General features: G+C 56.6%; 1 protein-coding gene and 1 long non-coding RNA gene across 5 annotated transcripts in view; one reads left to right on the top strand and one right to left on the bottom strand.

Moving 5' to 3' along the window:
- Positions 1-1,346: 1,346 nt before the first annotated feature.
- LOC131506427 (uncharacterized) lies at positions 1,347-13,272 on the bottom strand. 2 transcript variants are annotated; one of them, XR_009258928.1, is made up of 3 exons: positions 13,162-13,272; positions 6,879-6,939; positions 1,347-2,171 (listed from the first exon to the last, which is right to left on the bottom strand). It is a non-coding gene; the product is annotated as an uncharacterized LOC131506427 (long non-coding RNA). The 2 variants fall into 2 exon arrangements; XR_009258935.1 differs by having other exon boundaries at positions 1,347-2,049.
- PDGFRB (platelet derived growth factor receptor beta) overlaps positions 3,012-27,770 on the top strand; it is a 37,580-nt gene continuing 12,821 nt past the window's right edge. The window contains exons 1-11 of one of the 3 annotated variants that reach the window (XM_058719947.1): positions 3,012-3,447; positions 15,756-15,980; positions 18,641-18,686; positions 19,867-20,190; positions 20,713-20,979; positions 21,691-21,818; positions 21,934-22,108; positions 22,721-22,913; positions 23,613-23,728; positions 24,836-24,959; positions 25,435-25,646. In XM_058719947.1, the coding sequence (XP_058575930.1) occupies positions 18,665-18,686; positions 19,867-20,190; positions 20,713-20,979; positions 21,691-21,818; positions 21,934-22,108; positions 22,721-22,913; positions 23,613-23,728; positions 24,836-24,959; positions 25,435-25,646 (1,561 nt within the window). In that variant the 5' untranslated portion in view covers positions 3,012-3,447; positions 15,756-15,980; positions 18,641-18,664. Of the gene's footprint in view, positions 3,448-15,755; positions 15,981-18,640; positions 18,687-19,866; positions 20,191-20,712; positions 21,014-21,690; positions 21,819-21,933; positions 22,109-22,720; positions 22,914-23,612; positions 23,729-24,835; positions 24,960-25,434; positions 25,647-27,770 lie in introns of those variants that run through there. The other 2 variants (XM_058719938.1, XM_058719954.1) reach the window with 2 other exon arrangements.

The raw sequence follows: 27,770 nt of genomic DNA, 5'->3' as shown, positions 1-27,770 counted from the left end.
AGCACACAGTGATTGGCTGCAGCTGGAACGAGGGAAACTCAATATTTCCTTAACACTTCCAGACGCTGTACTGAGTCTTTTAAGTGCATTACAAATTGCAACAGTCTTTCAAATCATTCCTCAAATGAGCTCTATTTGCCAGAGGAAGAAACTGAGGCTCAGGAATTTAAACAACTGGCTCAAGATTGTGCAGCTGGGAATTGCAGAAGCTGAGGTCTGAACCCAGTTCTGTCTCTGGCTCTAGAGCCTGCCCTGTCAATCATGACTCTTCTGCCTCAATGGTCCAGCCCTTGGGGAGTGCCCTGTGGTGTTCCGTGTGGCTCTGGTCCCCCAGCCCCATCTCAGCTGAGAGGAGGCACAGCAGCCCTGGTGCCTGCCAAGGGTTAATGGTGGTAGGGGCTAAATGATTCCAGATGGGCCAGCCGGACGGCTGGGCTGGCCGGAAACCGGCCGCCGCCAGCTTCCCGGGGGAGCCACCACCAGCCACCCCCTCCCCTCTGTGCTGCATCTCTGGCCCCTAGCTGTCCCCTTGCTCTGGGGCCCACCAGCCTCCTCTCCCTAGCCAGAGTCCAACCTAAGACACTTGTAAACAGAGCATCCCAACCGCCTTCCAGCACAAGGAGTTCAACCCCGTTATGTACAAATGGGGAAACTGAGGCTCAGAGAGGCAAAGGTATCTCTCCAAGGCCACAAATCAAGTCCATATCTGGGTCTCCTCATTCCCGGACTTGTTGGGGGGGGGCAGAATTAGGGGTTGAAATGCCTCTTTGCTCCCCGAACCCCACCCCCGCAAAACTGTCTGGTCCCAGGAGAGAAGCCAAGGCTTTGGAGGTGAGTGGCCAAGTCAAATGCTCAGAGTTGTAAGGACTCGTAGGGTCTCCGGGCATAAGAAATCCCAGTGTAGGCCTGACCCTGTGGTCTTTGGAGTCCCCCTCTCATCCCCTAGGGCCCCAGTGCTATCAAGCTAGGCCAGGCCCCTCCCTTCGGAGTCTCTCACGGCCTGCACACTATGGCTTAGGACTCATCTGAGAACTCTTCTCCCTCCGTGCGGCCCAGCCCAGATGCTCAGATGTTGGGCAATCTCCACTTAGATAAGACCAAGAAATGACCTCAAGATATGCTATTGTGGTTGGCATGAAATCCCAGCAAACACTCCTGCCCCATGAACAGAGGACCCCAGAAGAAGGGGGTAGACAGAGGTGCGGAGAGTAGGAAGGAAGGAGCCCTGGGCAGAGTCAGACTCTACCTGTGTGACCCGACCCGGGACACCTTTCTTTTCCCCTTCTGGGACTTAGTTTCCCCAATGTATACAGTGTTGGGGCAGAGGATGACTCAACTAAACTCCCTAAACTCTTTAATTTTTATTTTTTTAACTTTTAAGCAATTTTTATGTATTTATTTTGAGAGAGAGAGAGAGCAAGTGAGCAGGGGAGGAGGGGCAGAGAGAGGAGGAGAGAGAATCCCAAGCAGGCTCCGTGATGACACATGTGGGGCTGGAGTCCACGAACCACGAGATCATGACCTGAGCTGAAATCAAGAGTTGGATGCTCAACTGACTAAGCCACCCAGGCGCCCCCCCTAAAGCCCTTTAAAATGATGTCCTCGGGCATCTAAGAGCCAGGAGTCTGTGACTAGAGACGTCTTGTGGTCTGAGGTAATGCGGGTGGACTAAGTAGGGGGAGCCAGAGACCCAGAGATCCACCCAGGTTTTGGAGGGGCCTTGGCAGACCCTAGTAGGGAAGGGAGGGCAAGAAGCTGGACATGGAACATGAGCAGGTACTCGAAAATACCTGTTGAGTGACTGCATGAGAGGCAGGGAAAGGGATAACAGAGGAAGGAGGCAGGATGGGAGGCCCAGTCTGCACTGCGGTGTGGGTCTTCCATTGGGGTCAGATTGCCCGTGTCTGTTTCACCATGTAACCCAGGAGGCCTGATTCCGCCCCAGTTCTGCCATTGCTGTGTGAGCTCAGGAAGCTCATTTCACTTCTCCGGACTTCCATTTCATCGTCTATAAGGTGGAGAAATAATCCTTTCCTGGTACTCCAGGGGCTGCGAGATGACAAGAAGTGATACGTTTGGAACTCTGAGCTGTACTGGGTGACGCTGGGCAGGTCTCTTTGCCTCTGCACCAATTCACACTTGGGTCTTGGGTTTCTTCTTCTGAAAAGTGACTGATCGTAAAAAGCCTCAGTTAGCTACCCCTCTAAATGCGCTCTCAGCGCCCTTGCCCTTCTTTGGGGGACCTGCCTGTACATCCCTGTCTCTCCCACTAGCCTGGGCCACCCCCGAAGTCAGAGACTGTGTCTTACTCACTACCGCATTCCCAGCACCCAGCATGGTATCTGGCACATAGTTGGTGCTCAACTTGCTTTTTTTTAAAAAAAAATTTATTTATTTTGGGGAGAGCACAAGTAGGGGAGTGGCACAGAGAGGGGGACAGAGGATCCGAAGTGTGCTCTGTGCGCTGACAGGCTGACATCAGCGAGCCCGATATGGGGCTCGAACTCCCCAACCGGGAGATCATGACCTGAGCCGAAGTCGAAGCGGGATACTCAACCCACTGAGCCACCCAGGTGCCCCGTCAACACGCCTTTTCAATAAATGGATGTTGACTGAATCAATCATGTAACTTATCGGAGTTGCCTTTATAGATGGGGAAACTGAGGCACGGAGGGAGGACTCGGTCCCAGGTACCACGGCAAGGCATCAGGCAAGTGGGGCCAGGCCACTTTTTAATAAAAGTGACTCAGCGGTTGGCGTGGGCTGCGGAATTTCTAAACATCCCCTCACATCCTGAGAGAGCAGGCGACGGAGGGAGCAAGCAGAGGGAAACGAGGAAGAAAAACAAGAAACTTGGGGGAAAAGAAAGAGAGGGGGAAGAAACTGAAATTGAAAACAGACACACGCGTCCACCTTCCCCGCCCCCTCGCCCCCCTTCTCTGAGCTGAGCCAATCAGAGGCGGCCCTTCAGCCTTTCCCCCAAAGTGGGGGAGGGGCAGGGAAGCCCACAGTAGTGTGAGCTCCTGGGGCTGCCAGCGCCCGCAGTCCCTGCCCATCCCGTCTGGGACGCAGGATCCCTCTGTGAACAAGTTGGAGGCAGAGAGAAGGAGGACGGCAAGGAGAGAGCTGGCCACCCTCTGACCAGCGGCTGTGCCCCGCAACACCGACGGCCAGACCCAGGGCGGCCCCTCCTGGCAACCCTGCTCCTCCCGCAGGATGCTTTGGGATTGAGGCCACTCCTCATCCCTGCAGCCCCCTACTCCCCTCCGTTCTCCTGAGGCTCCCAGAGACTGCAGCTGTCCTCCCTGCTCTCCTACCCAGCGCTTGCCCCATTTGGGGTCCAGCAAAGTCTCTCTGTTAATAAGAGGCCAGTGAGGAGGACTTCCTGGAGGGGGTGACAGCCCAGAGCTCAGGACTGTGCCCACACCCGCAGGCATCAGCAGCAAGGTAAGTCCTGGGAGAAGGGGGGATTCCCAACCCCTTTGTCCTGTCCCCTTGCGCCAGCCTGTGCCTTCTTGGGTAGGTCAAAAAATGGAAAATATTTTTAACAAAACCAGATGGGAGGAGGCCGGGAGGCTGTGGGCCACGTCAGGGCTGGAGGAGCTAGTTCTCTCCTCTCCTGCTCAGGCTGCTTCTGGGGTGGGCGGTCTCAGTCTCCATAGCCCTGCTGCCCCCTGCCTTCATCAAATGAACCCCAGAGGTTTCTGGGTGCCAACGGAGGGCCTCCAAAACGTAGCACTGCCTGACGGGGCTGGGGAGAGCGGGAATGAGCTTGAGAGGGGCATTGGGAGGTGGCAAGCAGGGTACACGGATAGGGGACCTCAGAGCCATGGCCCCTGTCTCTGGGCCCAAGCCTTGTCCTTAAGAATCCATCTGGCTCCAGGCCAGCCGGCCGCCAGGCAACCTCTTCGGATTTAAATGGATTTGCAAATTTTCCAGATTCCTAAGATGTCCTTCCAAACCCCCAGTGACTGGGAAAGTGCGAAGGCAAGGGGGCTGTGGCAAGGCTAGCGGTCACGCAGCTGGGGCTGTGGGGCTGGAGGTCTGGGACCGGCCGTCAGATGTGGGGGCCCCTCTGTGAAGAAGGGGGTCAGTCGCTGGGCCCTTCCCTCTGGACTCAGGCAGCTGCTCAGGCTGCCTTGCTGTCTCCCTCCTTCCGGACGCTGCTTTCACTCCATCCTAAAACATGAATCTGATCACGATTCCTTCTTTGATTCTCCCCTATAGAAAGCCCCAACTCCTAATAGTAGCTGTCATTGACACTTAACTGCATGCCAGGACCGCGTGGAGAGCTTTATGAGCATGATCTCACGGAACTCACCAGCAGCTCCAGAGGCAGGGACGGATTTTATGTTGGTTGTACGTGTGAGGTTCACAGCAGCTACAAAACTGTATCACGCTGCTACTAAGTGGCAGAGCTCCGGGAGATAACAGGCTCCCTGCCTCATTTCTCCAAACCTGGGCCTTGTTGTCAGTCAGATCCCAGGGTTCTCAGGAGGAGTAAGCACAATCCTGCCTATGAGAATGCACTTCTTCATCCCCTCCATTTTCTTTCAAGGACCTTGCCTACTTCACCTCTTCCAGGCAGTCTTCCGAGGTTCTTCCAGTCTTCCAAGTGTTTGTCATGCCCTTTTGCCTTGTTGCTTGGCCTTCTCTTCCTGTTTGTGCTCTGTGTTCTGTCCCCAGCATCTGCCGGCGGTCAGTGGAACCGAGAAAACGTGCCGGGGAAGGGAGGAGGGGCTCCGCCGAATACCTCCTGTTCCCAAATGTGAGACCAGAACCAGGCCCCGGCCTTCCCTCCGGTGACCTTCCAGAGCATCATGTAGTTCCTCCAGACTGCATTTTTCTATGTCAGACAGGGAGGAGTGTCCCTGCCCGCCTCTGCAATCCCAGAGGGCACAGAGGCCTCTAGTGAGATATCTGAAGTCACACAGTCCTCCCCTGCCTCCATGCAAGATGCCCTAAACCCGCAGTGCTCCAGGATGAGGATTGTGTTGGTCACTGTCAAGGAGGGCTTGCCCTGTGCCAGGCCCAGAGCCTGGGACCTCACCTACCAGGTCTTGGGAATTGGTATTGTTGTTACCCCTATTTTGCAGACAAGGAAACCAAGGCCCAGAGAGGCTATGTGACTTTCCCAGTGTCACACAGTTAGTAGAGTTGGTACTTCGGCCCGTGTCTGCTTGAAAGCAAAGACGTAACCCTTTGCTACCCGGGGAGCCCCAGGTCAGAAGGAAGACAGGCTCCATCCTCCCACATAGGCTGCTCCTGGCTCCCGCACCTTCTGCGGCGGTTAAGTTCAGCTTCAGGCCCCACCTGCTCCCAGGTCCGCCAGGAGCCTGGCCTGGCCCTAAGTGAGGAAGGAGACCATCTGGTCAGCACCTTCCCTTCAGGGGTGATCAGGCAGCCCTCCCTCCTCTGTGGGAAGAAAAGCTGAGACTTGTAATTGCCCACAGATGTGGGACAGCGGAAAGCACCGTAGATTCAGAGTCAGGAGACCTGGCGTTTGTCCTGGCCCAACTCAAGTCCACTGTGTGGCCAACTTCGGGTCCCCATGTCCTTTTTCCGGGCTGCATCCACATCTCGAAGGCAGTGGACACCATGCGTAAACGACGTCAGGTTTGGGCATCAGATGACTGTGCATCAATCCCTAGTTGGCTCCTGGCTGGCCGGGTGACCCTGTGTCTGATTGGGCATCAGTCCCCTCCTCTGTGAGCAGCAGGGGGGTATGTAGGCCGTGTGAGTATAACATAGGTAAGGCGCTTGCACTTTACAGGGCTGGACCTAATGCCATTGGCTAAGAGAGGGTCGCTGCTCTCTCTGCCTCCTGCACAGGACTTGGCGGTGAAAGCCGTCTGCGATCCACAAAGGGCAATGCCCACAGAAGGGGCTTGGATACCGTGGGGATTCTAAAGGCCCAGTTCCATCTTCCAGGCACAGGCTGGTTCTGAGACCAGCTGCCTTCAGGACTGAAGGAGGGGACTTGTGCCTTGCTTGGGATGGGCTACTGAGTGTGGTGGGGAGGGCGGAAGGAATGAGAGGGTCCCCTAGACTTCTCTGAAATGCCCTTCATGCCCACCTTACTTCTTCATGCATGTTTCAGAACGCTGTAGGCAGTGGGCCCTTGGAATGGGGGGAGATCTTCCTCCACTGCTTTCCGTAGGCCTTCCTGCCCTTCCCACACCCCCCCCCCCCCCCCCCACCCAGGGCAGAGTTCATAGCACCTCAGCTGGGAAGTAGAGTGGGCAGGGTGATACAACAGGGACAGCGATTCCTGAGCGGTTCTGTTGTGCCTCCCATCCATTACTGTGAAGTTCACTGCTGGGTTCCTTGGGGCTTCGAACAGGCCCAGCATTCAGAAAGCACTTAATAAATATTTGCCAAACTAATATAATCATCACAGCAACCTCCAGGCGTAGATAGAAACCCTCTCTGTTTTATACGAGGAACTGCCCAGAGAGGTTAAGTCAGTTGCCCAATGTCCCACAGCTAGGAAGCCATAGAACTGGGATTTGCATCTGGGTGTTTGTGACTCCAGAGCGCAGGATGAGAGGCTGGGTGGGGCACGGGTCACCCCTGGGGATGCAGCACAAACTCCGAGAATGTGCTGCAGCTGCGGAGGCCCCTCAGAGTTCCAGAGGTGGTCATCAGACCCTGGAACACATTCTGTGTGACCGCGGGTGAGTCAGTCCTTCTCTGGGCCTCAGTTTTCCCATCTGTGAGACCAGGAGGCTGAACAAGATGATCTCTGAGCTCCTTCCAGGCCCCAAACAATTCCAGGATTCCAAGCCACGCCAGCCCGGATTGGCAGCCACACAAGCTCTGTTGTGTACTCAGGCATCATGCATATTTAACTTCACAATGAAAGGGGTTTTTCTTACCCTTTCTCCATCCGTTACAGAAAGAGGTCAGGATCGATGACCACTAATGGAAAACTGTAACCTGCAATAAAGAGGGGGAACTTTCTATAGTTAGAGCAGTCTGTTAACGCACTTGGTCTCTCAGGGAGCTCTGAGGGTGTGTGCCTGCGGAGCCCGTTTTCCTGGGATACAGAGGAAGGAGGGTAGGGAGGTGTGCATGTTGGGGTGTGGATGTGTGGATGCTGTGACCCTTTAGGCCCCTTCCAGTGCTGATGTTTCGAATCTCATACGCTCTGATTTCAAGAGGAAGAAGGGCTTTGGCCCAGTGGTGGTTGGAGCAATGATGGGGTCCCGAAGCGAGGGAATGGTGTGGGGACCCACGCCCCACCTCTGGGTGGGCGCGGGTGTGGAATCGACACAGTTGTTGCTTCGAGTTTGAGGGTCTTAAGGCGACTCTCACACTTAAGATCGAAATCTCCCAAGATTTCAGACTCAGAGCCCACAGGCAAAAGGGCTTCCTGAAGCCCCAGGCCCTTGCCCCAGGGACCCCCCTTCCCAGATGCTTTCTGGGGCACCCTGCCCCCAGCCTAGTGCAGGAGGCTGAAAATCAAAGTGTATTTTGCTTTAGCTGCATTAATGTCATCTGCCGTCTCTTCTCCTTGCTTCAGATCAGAGCTATTTGATGTCTCAGGTGCCCCAAAACCTTTCATCTGCAGGAGGTACCAGCTTCTCTGCCCGATGATGGAGACGGTTGTACTTTAGGAAGTGGGGGCAGCAGGGCCAGGGAGTCCGTTCTTGAAGGTCAGAGATGAAAAGGACTCTGGGGGTTACCTGGTCCAACTTGCTTATTCTATGGGTGGGAAACTGAGGTCCAGAGAAGGGGAGGGATGTAGCTCAAGTCGTACAGATCATCCGTGATAGCACTGAACCTGGGACCACTGAGCTGGGCATGTGCTGTGGCTTCTCCATCCACGTCTGTCATCCAAGGCTCACTCAGCCCCAGTCCTCCCCGGTGTGAGGTCACAGGGCAGAGTTTGGGCTAAAGAGGAAGTGTCATTTCCATGAGGGGTGGGACCCCCCCCCCTCCCCCTCCCCCTCTCCCTCCCCCGGGGTAGTTTTGTGGACCATGGAGCTTTGATCACATCACTTCTCCATTCTGGCCATAAATTCCTTTTATACACACGAAGGGGAGGCTGAGGGAGCAGCTCAGTGACCCCAGAAGCTCTATCCCGCTTTGCCCTTAGCCTCTGCCAGGCTTCTGTGGCTGTTTCAAATCCTTGTTGCTGCCCTGGTAGCCTTCCTTCTTGAGAAGTAGAACTGAAAGACTGTGGCCTGCTAGCTTCTCCACTCCTGAGACTGAGCCGAAGTTGGGTGGGTGGGGGGATTCCAGGGTCAATGCACAGGGCAAGGCTCCGCTTTACAAACCTGTCACAGCCCTAGCTCAGGGCACCGGGCTTGAAGGGAAAGGCTCACATCTGACCCAGCAGACCGTGGGCTTCTGCCCTCTTACCTGTATTTGTGCCCTTATCGGTTCCCAGGCTGGGGCCTGTCTGCTGAATGGGTAGTGAAACAGTGATAGATAAATGCATGGAGAGATGAATAAAACAGACGGGCAGTTGGCTGGCTGGACAGTTGGCCTCCCCTTTAGTCCAGGGAGCAGGGATGACCTCATGTGCATTCGCCATGGGCAGTCACAGAGGCCTCCATGCTTCGCGGGGGCCCCACACTTGAAATTGTTAATATTGTAACAAGGGGCCCCACAAATTATATAGCTGGTTCTGCCAGGGGGTTTAGGCAGGGTTTGAGATGGCTTCATGTCCGAAACTGGCGTCTCTGCCTCCACTGTCCCCATTCTAATCCACGCCCTCCCACTGATGCTAACCTGCTCCTGTCATTCCCATCTGAGGAGCCCCTCCTCCCACAGTGCTTGGAGTTGGGCTGTATTGCTGTCCAGCCAGCAGCCAGCCGCCCCCTTCCCCACTACCAATGCCCTGAAAGGTTGGCTTCCTCATGCCTGCAGGGCAAAGCCTAAATCCTCACCCGGAACCCCCAAACTTTCCCAAAGTAACCTCTGCACTCCTTCCCTGCCCATCACCTACCTCTTTGCTAAAGAGTCCTGATTTCTGACCTAGAAGTTTTCTTCCTGCTATTTTCCCAGGTGCCCCGAGATCTCCCATTTCGCATGCAGAGCCGCTGTGGAATGCCCTTCCCTGGCATCACCCACCAAAGAACCCCACTAAAGGAGGCCGAGCTGGAGGCCACCTCCTTCCCACTGAAATAATCACATATTCATAATTGTTGCCATTTACTGAGTACCTATTATGTGACAGGTGCTTTTCGTCATCATCTTACCCCTCCCAGCAATGGAAAAGGAAGTCTCTTCTGTCATTTTCCGGGAGGCTGGAACTCAAGAAAGTGAAAGTCAGAGAGGTCACACAGTTACAAGGTGGTAGAGCCGGCCTGGAACTTGGACCTGGATTAAGTGGCTTCAGAATGGAACTGCTACACCTGGTCCGGCTGGGCTCCATGTGCTTTCCATGCCCTGGGTGGCATCAGGGTCTCCTTTTGCCCTCTCGCCAGCTGGTCCCATTACCACCCAGGAGGGAAAGAGTCCACATCGATTGCCCATCCCAGCTCCCCAGCTTAGCGAACCCCGAGGTGTTAGGGGACAGCTGAGGCTTGAAGACCAGAAGGGCTGACCCTACAAGGCCATTTGATCCCTTACGCTGTGTAGGCATCTATTAAGCATCTACTGTAAAGCCTAATTCTGAATTAGGAATTTGGAGGCTCAGGGCGCCTGGGTGGCTCAGTCAGTTAAGCGTCCGACTTCAGCTCAGGTCATGATCTCGTGGTTCATGAGTTCGAGCCCCGTGTCAGTGCTGACAGTTTGGAGCCTGGAGCCTGCTTCAATTCTGTCTCTCTCTCTCTCTCTCTCTCTCTCTATGTGTCTCTCTGCCCCTCCCCAACTCTCTCTCTCTCTCAAAAATAAACATTGGGGAAAAAAACCAAAAAGGAATCTAGAGGCCTCTGAAAAACTTATTAGGTGTGTTTCCTCATTTGTGGGGGAATCAAATGAAGGGATTAAGACAAAGGTCCAGGAAGGAAGTGGTTGGCAGACAGGGGACAGGAGTCATTGCACTTGGGTTGTGGTCCTGGGTGGGCCTTGAAATCCCTGACTATGCTAGGAGACACCCCGCCCCCACCCTGGCTGAGCCTGCTGGCAATGCCAATCACAACAGCAGCTGCCCCTTCCTAAGGAGCCCTTCTGGAAGGGGCTTTCCTACCTTCTCATTTGTCACGTGCAATCCTTGGCTGACGAGCCTGGCCAGGGGGCCTGGGCGAGTGAGCGAGCGAGCGAGTGAGTGAGTGAGTTACTCTCCCGTGAGTGAAGCAGAACGAGGCCACTGACTGGCTGTGTGCCAGGCCCTGTTCTAAGCATTTTCCTTGTATGAACTCATTCAATGGCCTCCACAGCTCGGTGACGAGCCCCGACTTCCAGATGGGAACGCCAAGGCCCAGAGAAGCGGACTAACAGCCTGGGGGAGAAGCAGGGTGCGGGACCGGAGGAAGGGGCGAGAGAGAGAGAGAGAGAGAGAGAGAGACAGACGCTGAGAAAGGGAGAGGGAAGTGAAATGTGGGAGTTTTCTCCCCTCTGGCTCTGCTGCCCCTGAGGGGAATCTCAATGCCCCACGTTGGCTCCAATTAATGGCAGGGTTGCTCTTCGCTAGCTCCCTCAGCCTGCCTGTGGGCTTGGGCTCTGGGCTGGCGGGGGCAGGCCACGTGCTGGTGGGTCAGGACAAACGGCCTGAGGCCTGCCTGCCCCCTGCCCACTTGGCTCTGAGGACCCATTCTATTTGCGGCCCCCACCCCGGCCCAGGGCTGATCCGGGGCTGGCAGCAGCCCGGGGAACAGAAGGTTTGCTTGTCTCCGACCGCCGCACCCCCCCACCCCCACCGCCTCCCCAGCCTCAGCCTGGGACCCCTCTCAGGGGCTCCTTTGGCTGCCAGGACCTGGGCTCTCTGTTGCCATGGCACCGGCCAGAGATGAGGCTCTGGGGGGCGGGGGGGGGGGGGTGCAGGGAGGGCAGTGAGGGATGGTGAAGGCCCGGAACTCTGCAGCTGCAGAGGTGCTGGGGCCCCTGCAGGGGCAGGCCTGGACCCTGAGCACAGCCGGCCTGTGGCAGAGCCGGCCACACACCTCGCCTCACTGATACTCGGGACGGGCCTCAAGGCAGTGGCTGTCCTGGCCAGAGCCAGGCTGTCCTCAGCAAGGACTCCTCTCCTCACCCATGCGCTCTCCGGCAGGCTCTGCGGTGAAGTTGCAGGAAGGTTCTGAGCTCTATCCCCAGCTTGACTTTCAAATTACTGGGCGAGCTGGGACTCACCCCCACTCACTCTGCACCTCAGCGAGGGAGGGACAGGGCTCCAACCTCAGGATCCTTCGGTCTTTGGGAGCCTGCATTCTGTATGGACCCCATTAGGGTAAACTCACTGCGGACTGTTCCTCCGTGGACAGACCTGTTTCTGGGTGGGAGACAGGCCGGCTCTCGTGGCGGTTGAGCCTCCAGGTTTGGAGTCAGACAAGCCTGAGTTTGCGTCCCCGCTTCGTGGCTTACTGGCTGTGTCAGCCTGGGTAAGTCACTAGACCTCTCTGAGACTCAGTTTCCTCGTCATGAAACAGAAAGCACGATTATAACCCTCTCTCAGCATTGTTGTGAGGACAGAACAAAACCCCCCATGTTATGAAAAATTCTGACTAGCCGGACCTCTGAGGATCCCGAGCCCTCCAAGAGTGGAATGGGTTATGGATGAGGTGGTGAGACGCTGGTCACTGTGCACCACACAGCCTGTTGGGGGGAGGTGGGGGGCTGGGGGGGACGCAAATAGGGAGTATTTATGGCCCCTTCCAGCCCCCAGGTTGTGGGGCTCTCTGCCTGTCTCCTACCCTGTTTTTCAGCTTCAGGCTCACCCTGCTACAAGGAGGGCCTGCACTGAAAGGCGAGGTCGGGAAGCAGAGGGCGAAAGACCAAGGCGGGTGGCTCATTTGAGGCCATGCTGTGTGCCAGGCAAGGGCTTGTCGTCTTTACCTCCTGCCTTTGAGAGGCTGTCACGTGGGCATTGAGCCTGGGCGCTCTGGGGTCAGTCCGCCCAGGACTGAGCACTGGCTCCCCTGCCGGCAAGCTCTGTGACCTTGGGCAAATGATTTAACCTCTCTGTGCCTTGCTTTTCTCCTCCGTAAAATGGAGAGGCGACACAGAGATCATGGATTCTTCTGAGATCATTCACATCAACGACTTAGCCCAGGCATTGGATACAAACGAAATCAGAGGTAGCTATTATTACTCTTGTTACTTTCAGTGCCTTCTAAGCCCTTGTTCCATTCTGTAGGCGCTCTAGGGGGTCCAGATGGGATCCATAGGACTCTGGTCCAGGGGCCCACTGGGCCTGGGTAGAGCCAGGCCATATGGCCCCGGGGGTGGGGGTGGGCAGCCGTGGGGGACAAGCAGGGAGGCCAGAGAGGCGCCGGAGGAGGCAGGAAGTGTTTGCTCGGCAGGCAGGCCGGTGGACGGGAGCATGTAGAAGCCTCCCTCCCTCACTGACCTCCTTCTCAGGCTGGTTCCCAGCCTGTGTGAGGACCCAGGCCCCCTCCCCTGGGCCCCCAGTGGCCGTGAAGCACACACTGAGCGCTTTCCCACGAACTGTTCCAAGTAGCTGGGCCTGCAGTATCCCCCACCCCCAAGCACTCGCACTCTGGCGGGTGAGGGGGTGTGTGGCAGAAGGGGGGGCGGGGGCTGGGGCTGGGGGGGGAGATCGGTCCGTTCTTTATCAGCCTGGCTCTGATCCAGACAGATGTTTCGTTTTATTTTGAACTTCCAGAAAATAGGTCATTTCTTTCCATTGTGTCCCCGGGGAGGCCTCCTGGGGTGAGGAACACAGAGTGAGTGACGAGCGTGGGGGCCTCGCTCGGGCCCTGGGGAGCTGGGAGGGCATCAGCCTCCCTGTGTCAGTCATGATGAGCTGTCTGGGACACCAAGTTTCTTAAAGGCGGAGTTAAGAAGCCAGCCCCTTCCTAGGGGCAGAAAGTTTCCTCTGGTTGGGGTGTGAGAACAGGAGGGAGGGGACAGACTGGCGGTGAGGAGACAGAAGCGGGGAGGTGCAGCAGGACCGACAGAAGCGACAGAGTAACAGTCCATGGAACTGGCACAGTTAATTCCACCCACTTGGACTTCCAGAACAACGAGCGCCCAGGCCAGCCTCCAACTGAGCCGACTGCTGCTGCTTTGTTTGGGGGACCTCATAGGTACCTGAAAACATTGAAGGTCCTCTGGGTCTAGAAGCAGCGTGGCAGAGTAGAGCCTGGATGACCAAGCTGCATCGCTGTGTGATTTGGGCCAGGTTGGTCACCCTCTCTGGCCTTGATGTGATCCTGAGGCTTGTGGGGGGAGTCATCGTGTAGAGGTGGAGTGCTGAACCTTTACGAACAGACAGAAGTGAGGCATAGGGTTGAGGGTGGCAGGTGGGAGCCCCTTCCCAGGCTTCTACCCCCCCCCCCCCGACTTGTAACTGTGTCCCTGCCCAGCGGACCCTGCAGTCCTCCCTGGCTCCCACCCACGCTGCGGGAGTGCACGTAGGCCTCAGCTCACTTGGGTTGAGGCCACACGGACCACAGTCTGCCAGGTCCAGCCGGTGTGGCCCTCACTCACGTGCCCTCCCAGCTGCTGGCAGGAGGGCTCAGTCCCTGGCTCCAGATGCCTCTTACCCCCACACACTCCCAGGCCCGAAGCTGGCTGCCTTCTCTGAGCTGAGTCATGACATCCAGGCCAGGGCCCCTTCCCGGCACCCCACCCCCACCCCAGCGTTCCAGCCCAGCCCAGCCGCCTTCCGGAGCAGGGTCCCGACGGCCACAGCATGGCAGCTCTGGAAGGGGCATCCAGGACAGCCCTGCCCACCCTCTGTGCACACGGGGAAGCCAAGGCTCAGAAAGGGGCAGGACTACCTTGCAGGTGGGTGACAGAGCTGGGCCGAGGACCCACATCCCCTTATTCCCCAGCCAGGGATCTGTGCCAGTTTGTCCCAGGGGACGCAGAGTGGAGAGAGGTGTATAGAAGAGAGGACGAGGCTCCCAGCGGGCCACTCGAGCCGCTGTCCCGCTTCTGCCTGCAACTTAGTAAGCCATCTCCTGGGAGTCTCAGTCCCCGTTCCCTGCCTGGCTGGGACAGCACAGGGAAAGTGACTTTGATATAAAGCTTTATGTATGGCAGGGCAGGGGGCGTTCTGTGGGGACAGAGATAGTCTGAGCCCCCGGGCCTCGAGCCCCCAGCCTCACATCAGAGCCAGGGACCTGAGCTTGCCTAGGTCAAAACACTGGGACCTGTCCCAGTTCTTTCTCAGCCTCAGTTTCCTCACCTGTACAGTGGGCACAGGAAGAGGGTTGGATTGGATACATGATCCCCGAGGGCCGTGGAGCTCTGAGATTCCATGACTCTAACCCCGAGACTCCATGGCTAGGCCTCCTCCTCCCTCTGGCATCTTGTTTATTCAGAGCATCCCCGGCCTGCCCGGGACTGCCTGCCCCAACGACCCCCTCCTCCCCGCAGCGTGCCTTCCCCCCCATCCCCATCTCGCCGCTATTTGTGCCCGGCCTGTCCCCTGCTGCCAGACTGAGGGGGCCTCTTTCCACTCAGGTGCCCCCAGCCCCTCCAAACCCTAAAGCAGCTAGCTGGGTGGCAGTTCCCAGCCCTGCCCCTCTGCCCCATTCTCATCTCAGAAAATGGCATTGTGCCCCCAGGACACACACGCTCCTGGCCCCCAATATTCCAAGTCCAAAACGGGAGTGGGGGCTCATTTAAGCTACTCTCGCTCCAGCGCCCCGGCACCTATCACCAAGTCCTGTGGTTTCTCGGCTAAACAAGTCTCATTGCCATCTGTCTCTCTCCACCCTCTCCCCAGCCCAAACCAAGTAAGCGGAGAAGGTGGTGGTGTAGAGAGAGTTCAGTCTCTGCTCTGCATTCCTGGGCAAGTTCGCCAAGTGCTCCCTGCCTCAGTGTCCCCATCGAAAACAGGAATCATCCTTGTATCCACCTCCCAGAGTTGGCTGAGGAGCAAGTAAAGTCGAAAGAGGCTAAGTGCTCAGAACGGCCACTGGTACAGGAAATGTAGAACACGCACTGGCTTGTGTTCGGTGTCGTGGATGTGTGTTCAGGTGTGTCTGGGCCTGTGTGCACACGCTCTGTGCATATCGTGTGCACACAGCTCTGCACACGTGCACGCTCCCATGAGCGTGTGGGAGGCATGCAGGCGGCAGTCTGTGCCGTGCGCACGTGTGCTGGGCACGGGGAGGGAGGGGAGTGTGTGCACGTGGGGCTTGCGTGGGCAGGCACATGTTGAGTGCCTGCGTGGGGGCTGGGCACACACATGGCCCGCTGCACACAGATGTGTTTCGGAGCAGCGTGCGAGTGAATGTGCAGGCGGGGGTGTGTGCGTGTGCATCCACGCTCACCGTATGCAAGCCTCCCTCCCTGGCAGCCGCAGAGGCCCTCCTCCCTGGCCTCCCTGTGTCGTGGGAGTCTCGGGACCCCGAGGGAGGGAAGCTGCTGCTGGCGGATGTGGCCAAGAGGGACTGGATTTATTTAGATTAAGGTGGTGGGAAAGGAGTGGAGACTCAGAAGAGCCGGGAGGAGGGAAGGCTGGGCTCAGGAGGGATCCCCAAGCACGCTTGCTCCCCTGGACTTGAGGTCCTTGATTCACTGTGAGGAGCTGGGCAATTATTGCATCTTGGGACTGACCTCTGTCCCCCTAATCGGGCCAAAATAAGAGGAATCGTGAGGCCTTCCTGGTCCTCAGCACTCTCCTCATGGGCAGAGGGGGGATCCCTGAGAGTCTCCTCCTTCTGTTTCAGGGGCCTCCCCAGGCAGGACAGTATGGCAGGTCGGAGGGTGCCTGCTTCCCGACTGTGACATCCACCTTGTCCCGGGTGGCTCCTTCCTGGATTGCAGCCCTCCCCTTAAAGAAGAGGGAGTTGTCACAGGAAAGCCCCTAACCTCCACATCAGCTGCCTGGACCTCTCTGGGGTTGGCTGGAACCACAGCAGCCTCTGGGAAGCACAGAGGTCCGTCGGCATTAGGTAGATAACTGGGCCTGTCAGGGAGTCATCTAAAGATGGCCTGGGAGCCTAGGTCTGGGTGCCACCAAACTCCACTCTGGTTCTTCCCCGTCCTCCTCTGGCTTGCTGTCCATGCCACCTCTGGGGTTTCCGTATCACCAGCTTACTTGTCTCAAAGTCCCCTGAAAGACCGTCTAACTCCTAATTGTAGAGATGGGAAAAGTAAGACCCAGAGAGGGAAACAACTTGTCAGAGTCCACACGGCATGTCTGTGACCAAATGGTCAGGGAAATTCAATCCACAGAATGAGATGGGTTATGGATTCTCACGTGACTCCAGCCTCACTAATGTAGCCCCCTCCTTCTCATCAGCCCTCACCTCCCTAAACCACCCCAGCAGGAATAATAGTGACTAGAACCTTCTCCCTGGCCAGTCAAAAAAGCAGTTTTAGAACAGGATAGCTCTTTGAGTTGACCCATCTGAACCTCTCCCTATATTCATAGGGAAACTGAGTCCCAGAGAAGGCAGGGGACTTGCTGAGTCTCCCAGCGAGTCTGCGGTCCCTTGTGACTAGAGCCAAAATGCTCATTGCCTAAAGAGAGAAGTCAGTCCAAGATCCCCGGGGCATCTATACTCGCTCTGAGCTCTTTTGACCGGCCTATCCTATCCCTAGCCTGATTCTGCTTTTTTGCTGTGTGACTAGGTCATGATTCTGTCCCTCTCTGGGCCACAGCCTGTTTGAGAAGGCCCCTCATGGATTAGAGTCTCAAAGACTCTAAGCTGCCCCCAGCCCGAGGCCCAGCAGGAGAGGAGCCAGGGTCAGGGGAACTGGGGGCCCAGCCGGCATGGCCCAGCCTTCCAGAGCCAGGCCAAGCCTGGTTACAGTGACCTCCCATCTCCAGGCCAGCCGACCAAATTCCTCCTTTAGAATAATAAACAGTGTGGCCAGCCAGGGAGGCTGCGAGGGGAGGGGCAGGGAGGCTGAAATGACCCCCTCCCCCAGCCTGGGCTGCTAATGATTTTCTTTGGCTGAGATCTCGGGCAGGAAGGGGGGAGCCAGAGGGGCACCCACCGAGGGGCAGATGGGCCTCCGTGGGGGCTGCTGGCTCTGCCACGGCCTGGCTCCCTCCTGCAGGAGGAGGCCTGGCATCCAGCTGGAGGGGCTGGGGCAGAAGGCAAGGGAGTGGGGGTGTGTGGAAGGGCTGGGCTTCGGGTCTGGGACAGTGGGGAGAGAGGAGAGGGGAGAAATGAGGGGAACCTCAGGCAGGCCAGTCTGAAGGGGCAGGAGGAGGAAGAAGGGCAGAGCAGAGCTGCTCAGGGAGCTTCGTGGGGTGCTGGGCAGAGGGGAGCCTGGGGTCCACCAGTATGTGTCAATGCAGCCCTGTGAGTGGTAAGCTTCCCGTCATCCCTCTTTGAGAGTTGGAGACTGAGGACATAGGGACAGCAGTGGCACAGGAGGCAGCCGCGCCGGGGCTCAAACCGGGACCCTGGCCCTGGATTGGAGAGTAAAAGGGCCAAGGTGGGGAGTGGAGTGGGGGCAAGCCAGGCTTGGCCGCAGGAGCAGGACCTGGCTGGGCAGCCCCTCAGGGAAGTCAGCAGCCCCGCAGCACCAGGAGGCTCCCTGTTGCCCGGTCATGTGGTCACTTCTCACGTTTCTTGCTCTGTGATCTTGTCCACTTCTGGCCTCCTTCCTGTCGATGCCGTGGGCAGACCCTTGTAAGCCTGGCCACTGGTGGTTATTTGGGACCCTCAGATAGGGCTGCCAAGGGCAGGGATCGAGCAAAGACCCACCTAATGCAGTCTGTGTCTCTGTGTTCCTGCCTCTGTCTCTCGCTGCCTCCTTTGGTCTCTGTGTTTGTCTCTCTCTGCCTCTATCATTCCAGGCCTCTTTGTCTCCCTCTCAGACAAGTTCTGCTGTGTCACCCTGGACAAACTTCTTTCCCTCTCAGAGCCTCAGTTTCCCCATCCGGACACTGGGGGTGGAAGACTTGAATTCAGTAGTCTCCAAGGACCTTCGAAGCCTTGCCGTGCAGTGGGGCCTCCCCTGGGCCCACCCCCTGGCCCCTCTCCCCTGGGCCTCCCTGTGTAGCTTGGGGCTGAGTAGAGGGGGCCAGGCACGGAGGTGCCCCCCTACATTCCGCAGTCCTGACTCCCCCGCTTCCCTTCCCACAGCCGCCTCCACTTCCTGTTGTGCTTGTGGAGCCTGTGGGAGTTCTCTGGGCTCTGGCTTACCCCCTCCAGCTCCCCCACGCCTTTCATCACGCTTTCCCAAATATTTGTCCTGGCAGATAAGAGCCTGGTATTGGAACTGTCACCCGGAGGACTGGCTATTAGAGCTGGCGGGTGCTGGACGCCATCCAGCCCAAGTCCCCTCTCCCACTGTACATACAGAGAAACTAAGGCCCAGAGAGGCCTGGGTTCAGCCAAGGCCACTGGAGAGGTAGAGGCAGAGCCAAAGCAGGGTCCAGGCACCCCGAGGCCAAGCCCCGTGCAGGGGGAGGGGACCCTTGGGCATGAGTGCCCTCTTGGTAATGGGACATGGGTGGTTTTTGACTTCAGCCCCATGGACATGGAGACTGGGTTTACTGGGGCTGGGGTTTACTCTGTAGAACCCACATGCTAAGTCAGACTTTGAAATGACTCGGCTAGCCCTGAGCCCTGACCCTTGTTTAACTCTGCAGGACACCACGCAGCTCCCGAGCACCATGCCAGCTCCTGTCCTCAAAGGTAGGTACACTGCAGCTTCTGAGTGCCATGCTAGCTCCTGTCGTCAAAGGGGCAGGGGGGCCCTGGGAGGGTGGTGCATGATAGCACCAGGGCCTGGGAGGCAGGGGCCCTGCCGTGCTCTTGAACCTCAATTTCCTGCCTTTCCTGTGGCTCTCAGTGGAGGCCTTTTTCTACTGCCCACTCAACTCAGAAACCTCGGTGGACCCCTGCTTGTCCAGAGCCATTAGCTCAAATCCTTTGCTCGGTCCTCCGTACCCCATGGCCCCTCACCAGCTGCCCCCACCCCATTTGCTAACAGTCACCTCCGTCTCTCACCTCTTCTGAGGACTCATTGGTATCAGCCTGGCTGGTCTGCTTCCGGTCTGGGACTCCCCTCCCCTGCCTGGATCTCTCACTGGCTGTGAGCTCCCAAGGCCTGGCTGGGCTTCTCCTAGCACACCCTTCCCTCACTGCTGCCTGTTACATGCTTTCGGTGCTCCAGGGGCTGGGTGGCCGACCAGCTAGTCAATCAATGGTCACTGGCAATCAGTGACCAGCTGACAGCCTACCAAGGATGAAGGATGACTGACTGGCTGGCTGAGCACCCATAGGTCTGGGGGACGTGGCTTATAGAACCTTTCCCGGAGGATATCAGCAGGGGGAGGGGAACCAATCACCTGACCGCCCCTCCCTCCCGCTCACACCCCAGTTCCCTCTGGCTCCCAGTAGCTGCTGAGTCTCTCCTGCCCAGTCTGACCTACTCTGAACTACTGTGCTCCACCCTCCCCGAGCAAGGCCACCTCTGGGCTTTGGATGGAACCCGGGCAGCTGGGGCAGCTGCAGGGAAGGAGCTCAGAAAGTGACCTGGGAAGTAATGCAGGAACTGGAGGCCTGGGAATTGCTTCCCGAGGATTTCCTGAGGCTTTCGGGAGAACATGCCCACAGCCTGCACACAGCATAGCTGAAGGACTCTGAGGCTTAGGATGGAGAGACACTAAGATCAGGAGGCCAGGAGGCTAGAAGGAGTCCCTGGGGACCAGGCACTTGACAAGCAGGCTTCAGAGGCACGGGTTCCAGTCTCTGTTGGATTAGGGAGGTGTGTTCTTCAAGGACTGTGCAGATATGGTCTCCTCCAGGGTCAGCCGCGGGGGGAGGTGCTGACGCGCCTGTGCCCTGACATCCGATGCCTTTTCTCCCAAAGGCCAGGTGCTGTTGCTGCCCCTGCTGTTGCTGCTGGGACCACAGGCCTCCTGGGGCCTGGTCATCACACCTCCGGAGCCAGAGCTTGTCCTCAATATCTCCAGCACCTTCGTTCTGACCTGTTCGGGTGCAGCTCCGGTGGTGTGGGAACGGATGTCCCAGAAGCCCCTGCAGAAAACAGCCAAGAACCAGGATGGCACCTTCTCCAGCACACTGACACTGACCAATGTCACTGGGCTAGACACGGGAGAATACTTTTGCACCTACAAAAACTCCCTCGGGCCGGAGCCTGCTGAGCGAAAACGGCTCTACATCTTTGTGCCAGGTAAGGGCCCCCGCCTGTGTGCCCACTCCCTGACTTCTCAACTGCAGGTGTCTGGGGGAAGCTGAGAGTGCTTAGTGAACACTGTGAGGCACAGCCAGCTTAGAAATGCAGACAAATCATGGAATCCAGCCTGGCTCAGTCCAGGACTGTGTTTACGCCCACCCCTTGGTCTGGATATCTGACTCCTCCCTGCCAGCCCACCCCATTCCTGGCTCCCAAGAACTCTTCATTCTCAGCAGGTTCCAGTATGCTCTCTTTTGGCCTCCATGTCCTAACTTTCCCATTCTCCAAGCCCCAGGTACTAGCTGCCCTTTGACTTGTGGCTTATTTTCTTTCTCACCCTGGTGCTGACCGTATCAAATGTGAAAGCTAGAAGAGACCTCTGAGAGCAGCCTTATTCTATAATGGGAAGACTGAGGGCCAGAGAAGGGAAGACACCTGCTCAAGGTCACACACAGAAATTCAGGGGATAGCCAGAAAAGCAGCCACCTTGACCCTCATTCTTGGCTCCACACCTGGCAGATCCGACTATGGGCTTTCTTCCGGTTTTCCCCGAGGACCTGTTCATCTTTCTCACGGAAATATCTGAGATCACAATTCCCTGCCGAGTGACAGATCCGAGCCTGGTGGTGACACTGCACGAGAAGAAAGTGGATATTCCACTGCCCATCCCCTATGACCACCAACGTGGCTTCTCTGGTATCTTCGAGGACAAGACCTATGTCTGCAAAACCATCATCGGGGACAGGGAAGTGGATTCTGAAGCCTACTATGTCTACAGTCTCCAGGGTGAGCCCCCTTTCTGGCCTGATGCTCAGCAGAGGCAAGTATGACCCTCCGCAGAGGTATAGCCCTTTCCAGTTTTACGAAGTGTGCAATTCCATTTTTCACTGGATTTTCACTGTAGTCTTGGAAGGCAGGTGGTGTTTCCCCATTTTGCAGAGGAAAAACCTGACACTCAGAGGTTATGGGAAGTGTTAGTGGCAGGGCTGGGCTGTACATTGGGTCAGGCAAAGGCACAGGCCTTGGAGCCAGGTGGGTTTGAAGGCCAGCCGTGCGCTTCCCGTCTGAGTGACTTTGCACAAGGCATACAATCTCTGAGCCTACTTCTTCCTCTGTAAAATGGGGGAAATAGTGACTGCCCGCCTAGTGGGATTATTGTGAGGATTAAAGACAGAGGCTGCCTGGTGCGTGGTTGTGCTCAATGCATGTCTCCTATACTTAGATGCCCAGAGAGGACATTGGTTTCAAGACTCTCATCCCTTCTAGAATGTCAGCTCCATGAGGACAGGAATTTTGTCTGTCATGTTTACTGCTAAAGCCTCAGTGCCTAGACTAGCACTTGGCATATAGGAAATGTTTAATAAATATTTGTTGAATGAATGAATCTTCTACACCATTCATCACTTCTCTCTCTCGGAACCCCTACCCCATCCCCAAGCCGAAGTGCTGGTGGCTGGTGGTGGCCTCCTCATCCCTAAGCCAGTCTCTCTCCATCAGTGTCGTCCATCAATGTCTCAGTGAATGCAGTGCAGACTGTGGTCCGCCAGGGTGAGAATATCACCATCATGTGCATTGTGACCGGAAATGAGGTGGTCAACTTTGAATGGACATACCCACGCATGGAGGTAACGCTGGGCCAGGGGTTGGAGGAAGGGCCAAGGAGGGAAGGATATCTTGACTTGCAGCCTAACTTCTTGGACACGGCCTGATTTGGGGGGCTTTCCCCACCTGTCCCTACAGAGTGGGCGGCTGGTGGAGCCAGTGACTGACTTCCTCTTCAATGTACCCTCCCACATACGCTCCATCCTGCACATCCCTAATGCCGAGCTTGGCGATTCAGGGACCTACATCTGCAATGTATCGGAGAGTGTGAATGACCATCGAGATGAAAAGTCCATCAATGTCACTGTGGTTGGTGCGTGCCTTGGGCTTGGCCCCGACCCTCTTTCTGAGCCGGACCTAGACACTGTCACAGCCCCGGGGTACTGTCAGTCACATTCAAGGACAGCTCTAGCTTCATTCAGTACCAACCAGAGCCTATTTCCGGGATAAATCCAAACCAAAACACAATGTCAGCCCCAAATCCAACTCTAATCCCAGCCTAGGCTTTCTGCCTAGCCAGAACCTCAGCCCCAACCAGATTTCTAAACCCAACTGCCATGCCAGGCCCAGGCAGCCCCATCCTCAAATTCAACCATGTTGCAACTCACCTCAGCCGCAATCCTGAGCCAGAACACTCCCGGTAAGAACAACTCCAGTCCCAATCTCAAACCTGGCTCCCAAACCAGTATCACCCCTCAGTTTGGCCCCTGCTTCCGTCTTAGTTCCAACGTCAACCCCAGCTCCGGTAACTCCATCTCTCGTCAGGCTCCTAAAGCCTGAAGCACCGCCCCCAGAAGGCTGGGCTCCTTTGGCATTCAGTTGATGCCCTGCCTCCGGGAGCCCCGCCTCCAGGAGGCGCTGCCTTATTGGTAGCCGGGCACAGCCCCGCCCCCGGGGCACCGCCCCTGACAGCCGCCCCTTGCAGAGAGTGGCTACGTGCAGCTGCTGGGAGAGCTGGACGCCGTACAATTCGCGGAGCTGCACCGCAGCCGGACTCTGCAGGTGGTGTTCGAGGCCTACCCGCCGCCTACTGTCATGTGGCTCAAGGACAACCGCACGCTAGGCGACTCCAGCGCAGGCGAGATTGCCCTGTCCACACGCAATGTGTCTGAGACCCGGTGAGCAGCAACCCACCCACCCCATTCTTGAAGTTACTCTCTGCAGCTACCAGGCAGCCCACAGCCTTCAGCCACTGGATAAACGTAGACCCACCTTTCCCGAGAGCCCACTATGTGCGAGGTGCCATGCCAGGCACTGGGGGATGCTGCAGAGATCCAGATAGACTACTCCATGCCTCCTAGAATTTCCCGTCTATGGGGGAAACAGACATTGTTCTGACGATCACCCAGATGTGTAGTTGTCCTTGTGATGGGTGGAGCCAGCAGGGAGCAGCTGAGGAGAAAAAGGCCAGAGAAGAGGGAAGAGGGTGCCAGGCAGGCCACTACCACCTGTGCATGGATGGTGGCTGGGAGGCTGATGAGCAGGCTGACACAGGCACGGTATGTTAGGATAAAGCAATGCCAGGCCTTTCTGCAAGGGGGAGATGTAGGGGGGAGGGGGAGAGGGAAAGGGTGCTCCCCCCACCCTCCTCCTCCTACCCAACACTCCCTCTTGGCTCAATGGAGCCAGGTTCCTGTAGGTGGGGATTCAGGAGAGTCCTGGCTTTGCTACCGATGCCTGTGTAACTTTGGGAAGCCCCTGTCCCTCCCTGGGTCTTGTTTTTCTTGTCTGTACAAGGAGGTTGGCAGGGGTGGGGGGGGGGTGGTTCCCATAAGAGTCCTTCCAGCTCTGGCAGCTGGGCCTGTCTTGCTCCCCAGGTATGTGTCAGAACTGACACTGGTGCGGGTGAAGGTGGCTGAGGCTGGCTACTACACCATGCGGGCCTTCCACGAGGATGCAGAGGCCCAGATCTCCTTCCAGCTGCAGGTCAATGGTGAGGGGCCCTCCACCCTGCCTCCCACCAACCCCCAACCCCCGCTTCCGTCAATTCTCCCTCTCTACACTGTCCACCCACCCATAGGGGGAGCAGGAGCAGGAGCAGGAGCTGAGGACTCGAGGCTGGCTTCTAGGCTGAGCTCCAACACTTCCACTGCTGGATGAACTCAGTATATCCCCTCTTTGGGCCTCAAGTTATACAAGGAGGCCACTGGGTTAGACTGGTGTTTCTAAAACCTCACAGCAAATTACATAGAAGGTTAGAAGGTAAGGAGTGCCGTAGAAAAAAAGAGCCTGGGTAGACAGGACTGAGAGTTCAGGGCGCATATAGCCTCATCGAGCTGGCCTCAGGGAGGCGACGTTTGCGTGAAGACTTCAAGGGGAAGCCATCAGGCAAGTGGCTGGTGGGAAAGGGCCCACCACGCTGTACGAAGGCAGCGGCAACAGCAGAAAGCCTGTGTGGCTGGAACAGAGAGGGGGGGAGTGGTGGGAGGTGAGGTCAGAGCTGAGGCCTGGCAGTTGGGGGCTGGGAGGAGGGCAGACGGTACAGTCCTCTAGAGCTGCCGTATGGACCTTGGCTTTTACTATGACGGAAATGACCAGCCACTGCAGGGTTTGGAGCAAGGGAATGACACACTGAAGACTTACTGTTTTGTCAATTGACTGTCTAAAAATAAATTTATTTTGAAAGAGAATTTAACCTCTCAATTGTAGATGGAAAATCAGCATCACATGTCATAAATAGAAAGCAACCACTAAAATAAACTCTGAGGAAACAAAGCAATGCTATGAAATTCTAGTTCCATGCTCGCGCTTTCCCAGGGCTTTCTCTGACCCTCAGACCTGCTCTTGTCTTTGTTAAAAGCCAGTCTCAGAGAGGTGTTAGAGACAGACTAGCACCCCACTGAGGCTTCCTCTTTGAAGTACCAAGAAGGGGAATCTGTCAGTTTTCACACGGTGATTCCTGGTATTTAATGTTCACCTGCAGCCTGAAGCTCCCTTCCCCCACCCCGGGGGGAGAGGCTGGGCCAGGTCCTTCCTGAGGGCCTTTCTCACTGTCCTTTCTGACCTCCCCACCTCCTGGCCTCCTGCCCTCTCCACACAGTGCCTGTCCGTGTGCTGGAGCTGAGTGAAAACCATCCTGCCAGCGGGGAGCAGACAGTCCGCTGTCGCGGCCGGGGCATGCCCCAGCCACACCTCACCTGGTCTACCTGCAGTGACCTCAAAAGGTGAGCAGACCTGGGGCCTCTGTCTCCCAGGGTAACCACAGCTGGCTGGAAGGACCCAGTGAAGGTCGTCTAGATCAGCCCCTTCTCTGGGCACATTGTTCCAGGCTAGAGCCCAGTCCTAGGAGATGTGGCTTCTTGGAGATTCTCTGTATGACCTAAAGTGTCCGTTTCCTTACCTTGACTCATGATCAAATGAATGGAGTGGATTTTGCCATCCAGGGCTTTCCGTTCTGGGGTAGGAGCGCCCTCTGCCGGTCAGTCTAGGGGCCACAAGAGGAACGAGCTCAGGACCAGGCATTGGGAAGAAGCAGGAACCAGAAGGGGGTTGTGGGGCGGGGTGGGGGGCGGGCAGAGGGGTGGAGGTAAGGGGAGCCTCCTTCCACCACCGCCCTGTGGCGCTGCTTGCCTTTGGTTTCAGTTTCCCAGTCCGAAGAGGGAAGGGACTGGAAGCTGACCCGACTAGCTCTCCCGGCAGATGTCCGCGCGAGCTGCCGCCCACCCCACTGGGGAACAGTTCCGAGGAGGACAGCCAGCTGGAGACTAACGTGACTTACTGGCCTGAGGATCAGGAGTTCGAGGTGGTGAGCACGCTGCGCCTGCGCCGTGTGGATCAGCCTCTGTCCGTGCGCTGCACTCTGCACAACCTGCTGGGCCACGACATGCAGGAGGTCACCGTGGTGCCACACTGTGAGTCCTCCCGCCTTGGTGGCCCCTGAAGACCATTCACCCCCATCACAACCCTGCCATACTTGGATCCGTGCCTGTGAGCCCAGTGGGCTGGAGTCAGTGTGTCTGTGGGCACTCAGGAGCATTGTGAAACCCACCAGAGTGTGTGCTCTTACACACTCACACAACAACACAGTATTGGCATATGTGTGTACATCCGAGTCTCTGACATAAATCATGGCTATAGTATATGTACGCTGTATGCATGTCATAAGCCATGCATATGAGTAGGCCTGATCCTTGGACGCAGGTGCAAACCTTCCAAGTGTAGATTTGTAAACCACACAATGAAGAATGCCCAACCCCCAGACACGCATGTAAAGCTGGACTGCATGTCTGTCACCTGCCTTGTGTGTCAGCCCACCGAGTGTATGTTTATAAACCACGTATATGAATATGCCCAATCCCCAGACATGTATATAAATCCAGGAGTGTATGTCTGTATGCACGTACGTGCGCATGCACAATCCCCGTGCAGGTGTGCAAACAGTGCATGTAGAATTCCTATGCATGTGTGCGTCTGTGTAAGCATGGAGTTGCAGCACACCTTTCCGTGACAGCGGGCAAACACAATCGGCCCACAGATGCCTGCTGCACAATGCACGTCTGTTAGAAGATACACAGACGTGCATGATTCTTGTCTGTGTGAATAGTCTTTTCCAGTACCTGGATGCTCTTGCTCCCTGCTAGTTCCTGTGTGTGCATATACCTGTCTGCTTGTACTTCATTTACTCGCTCGTTTCCTTATTCAGTAAATAATAATGGAATAGTAATCCCCAGCTTCTCACTGGGGAAGGCCCAGCCCTGCCTGCCCTTCTAGTGCCCACAACCCAGAGACAAGGCAGAGAAGGAAACAGACAGTCCCACTGCTGGGGTCAGTACTTTATGGGGGAAAGCCTAAAGAGAAGAGGGGGCTCCATGTCCAGCTATGGGATTCAGGAAAGTGTCCTGGAAAAAGGAAGCTTTAGGTCAATACCTGAAAAGATAACCTGGGAGTTAGCTGATGAGGAATGGTGTTCCGGTAAAAATGTATGGCCTGTGCAAGAGCCCAGAGGCACGATGGGATCAGAGAAATCTTGGCTGGAGCACAGAGTATGTGTGTGATTTAGGGGCTGGAGAGAGGAGACAGAGGCAAGGGAGTGGTAAAGGAGGAGCTGCAGGGGTGGGCAGAAGCCAGCACAAGCAGAGCGTTGAGGGCTGTGTGAGGCATTTTGACAGGTCGGTGAGCTGGCCCACACATGTGTCTCCGTACGCAGAGCTGCCTCCAGCCCCCCACCCTGGGATGGGATAGGTGGAGGTTTTCATACCTTATCTCACTCACATGTACACACATGCACATATATCCCTGAGCAAGTGGGCACCTGCCGACCAACTTGGAGCGAGACAGGAGTAAATCTTTCATGTGCCACCTGGAGGGGAAGCTGTGTACCAGCTCATGGGGAAACTACCATGGCTGGATGAAGCCTCTTCTTTGTACTCAGATGGCTCCTTGGAAGATTCAGTCTTCCTTCCCAGGACTGCGATGTGTGACCTGGTGGGGAGAAGGAGGAGAGGAGTGATGTCGGTCTGCGACCCTAGGGAGGAGGGACAGGGCCTCCAGGGGAGCCAAGAGGGGCAGATGGGGGACAGAGGGGGAGGGAATGAGTTCTTCAGGGAACCCATGGGTGGCCAGTGGGTCAGGGCAGGGGGGGATGAGGGTCTGGCCTGGGTGGGTGCAGAGGGAGGGGGAAAGAATGGGAAGTTGTGCAGCAAAGAGGCTGAGGCCTTAGGGAGGAGACTTGGGACTTGGGGGCCCAGAGTTAGCCCTACCTGGTTACCCCTGCTCCCTGGGGGATACACCTTATAACTACTGTCACTACCCCAGTGCCACTGGGTACTCAGGGAAGTAGAGGAGGAAACAGTCTGGATTCATCAGGTTGTGTGAGCTCAGTCACTCAGTCCATTGGCCACTTGGTCAGGCTCTGTCCCAGCTGTGACAGCCCCGGCAAGGGCAGCGATTCAGAGGCGAGGTGAGTCTAGTCATCAGGAGCTGGCATCTAGTCTGAAGCCATGGCAGACACGTCAGGCCTGGTCAGACATGTCACA

This window comes from Neofelis nebulosa, chromosome 1, assembly GCF_028018385.1.
Source record: "Neofelis nebulosa isolate mNeoNeb1 chromosome 1, mNeoNeb1.pri, whole genome shotgun sequence".
Classification (NCBI taxonomy): Eukaryota; Metazoa; Chordata; class Mammalia; order Carnivora; family Felidae; genus Neofelis; species Neofelis nebulosa.
This window is presented reverse-complemented; position numbering and strand designations above follow the sequence as displayed.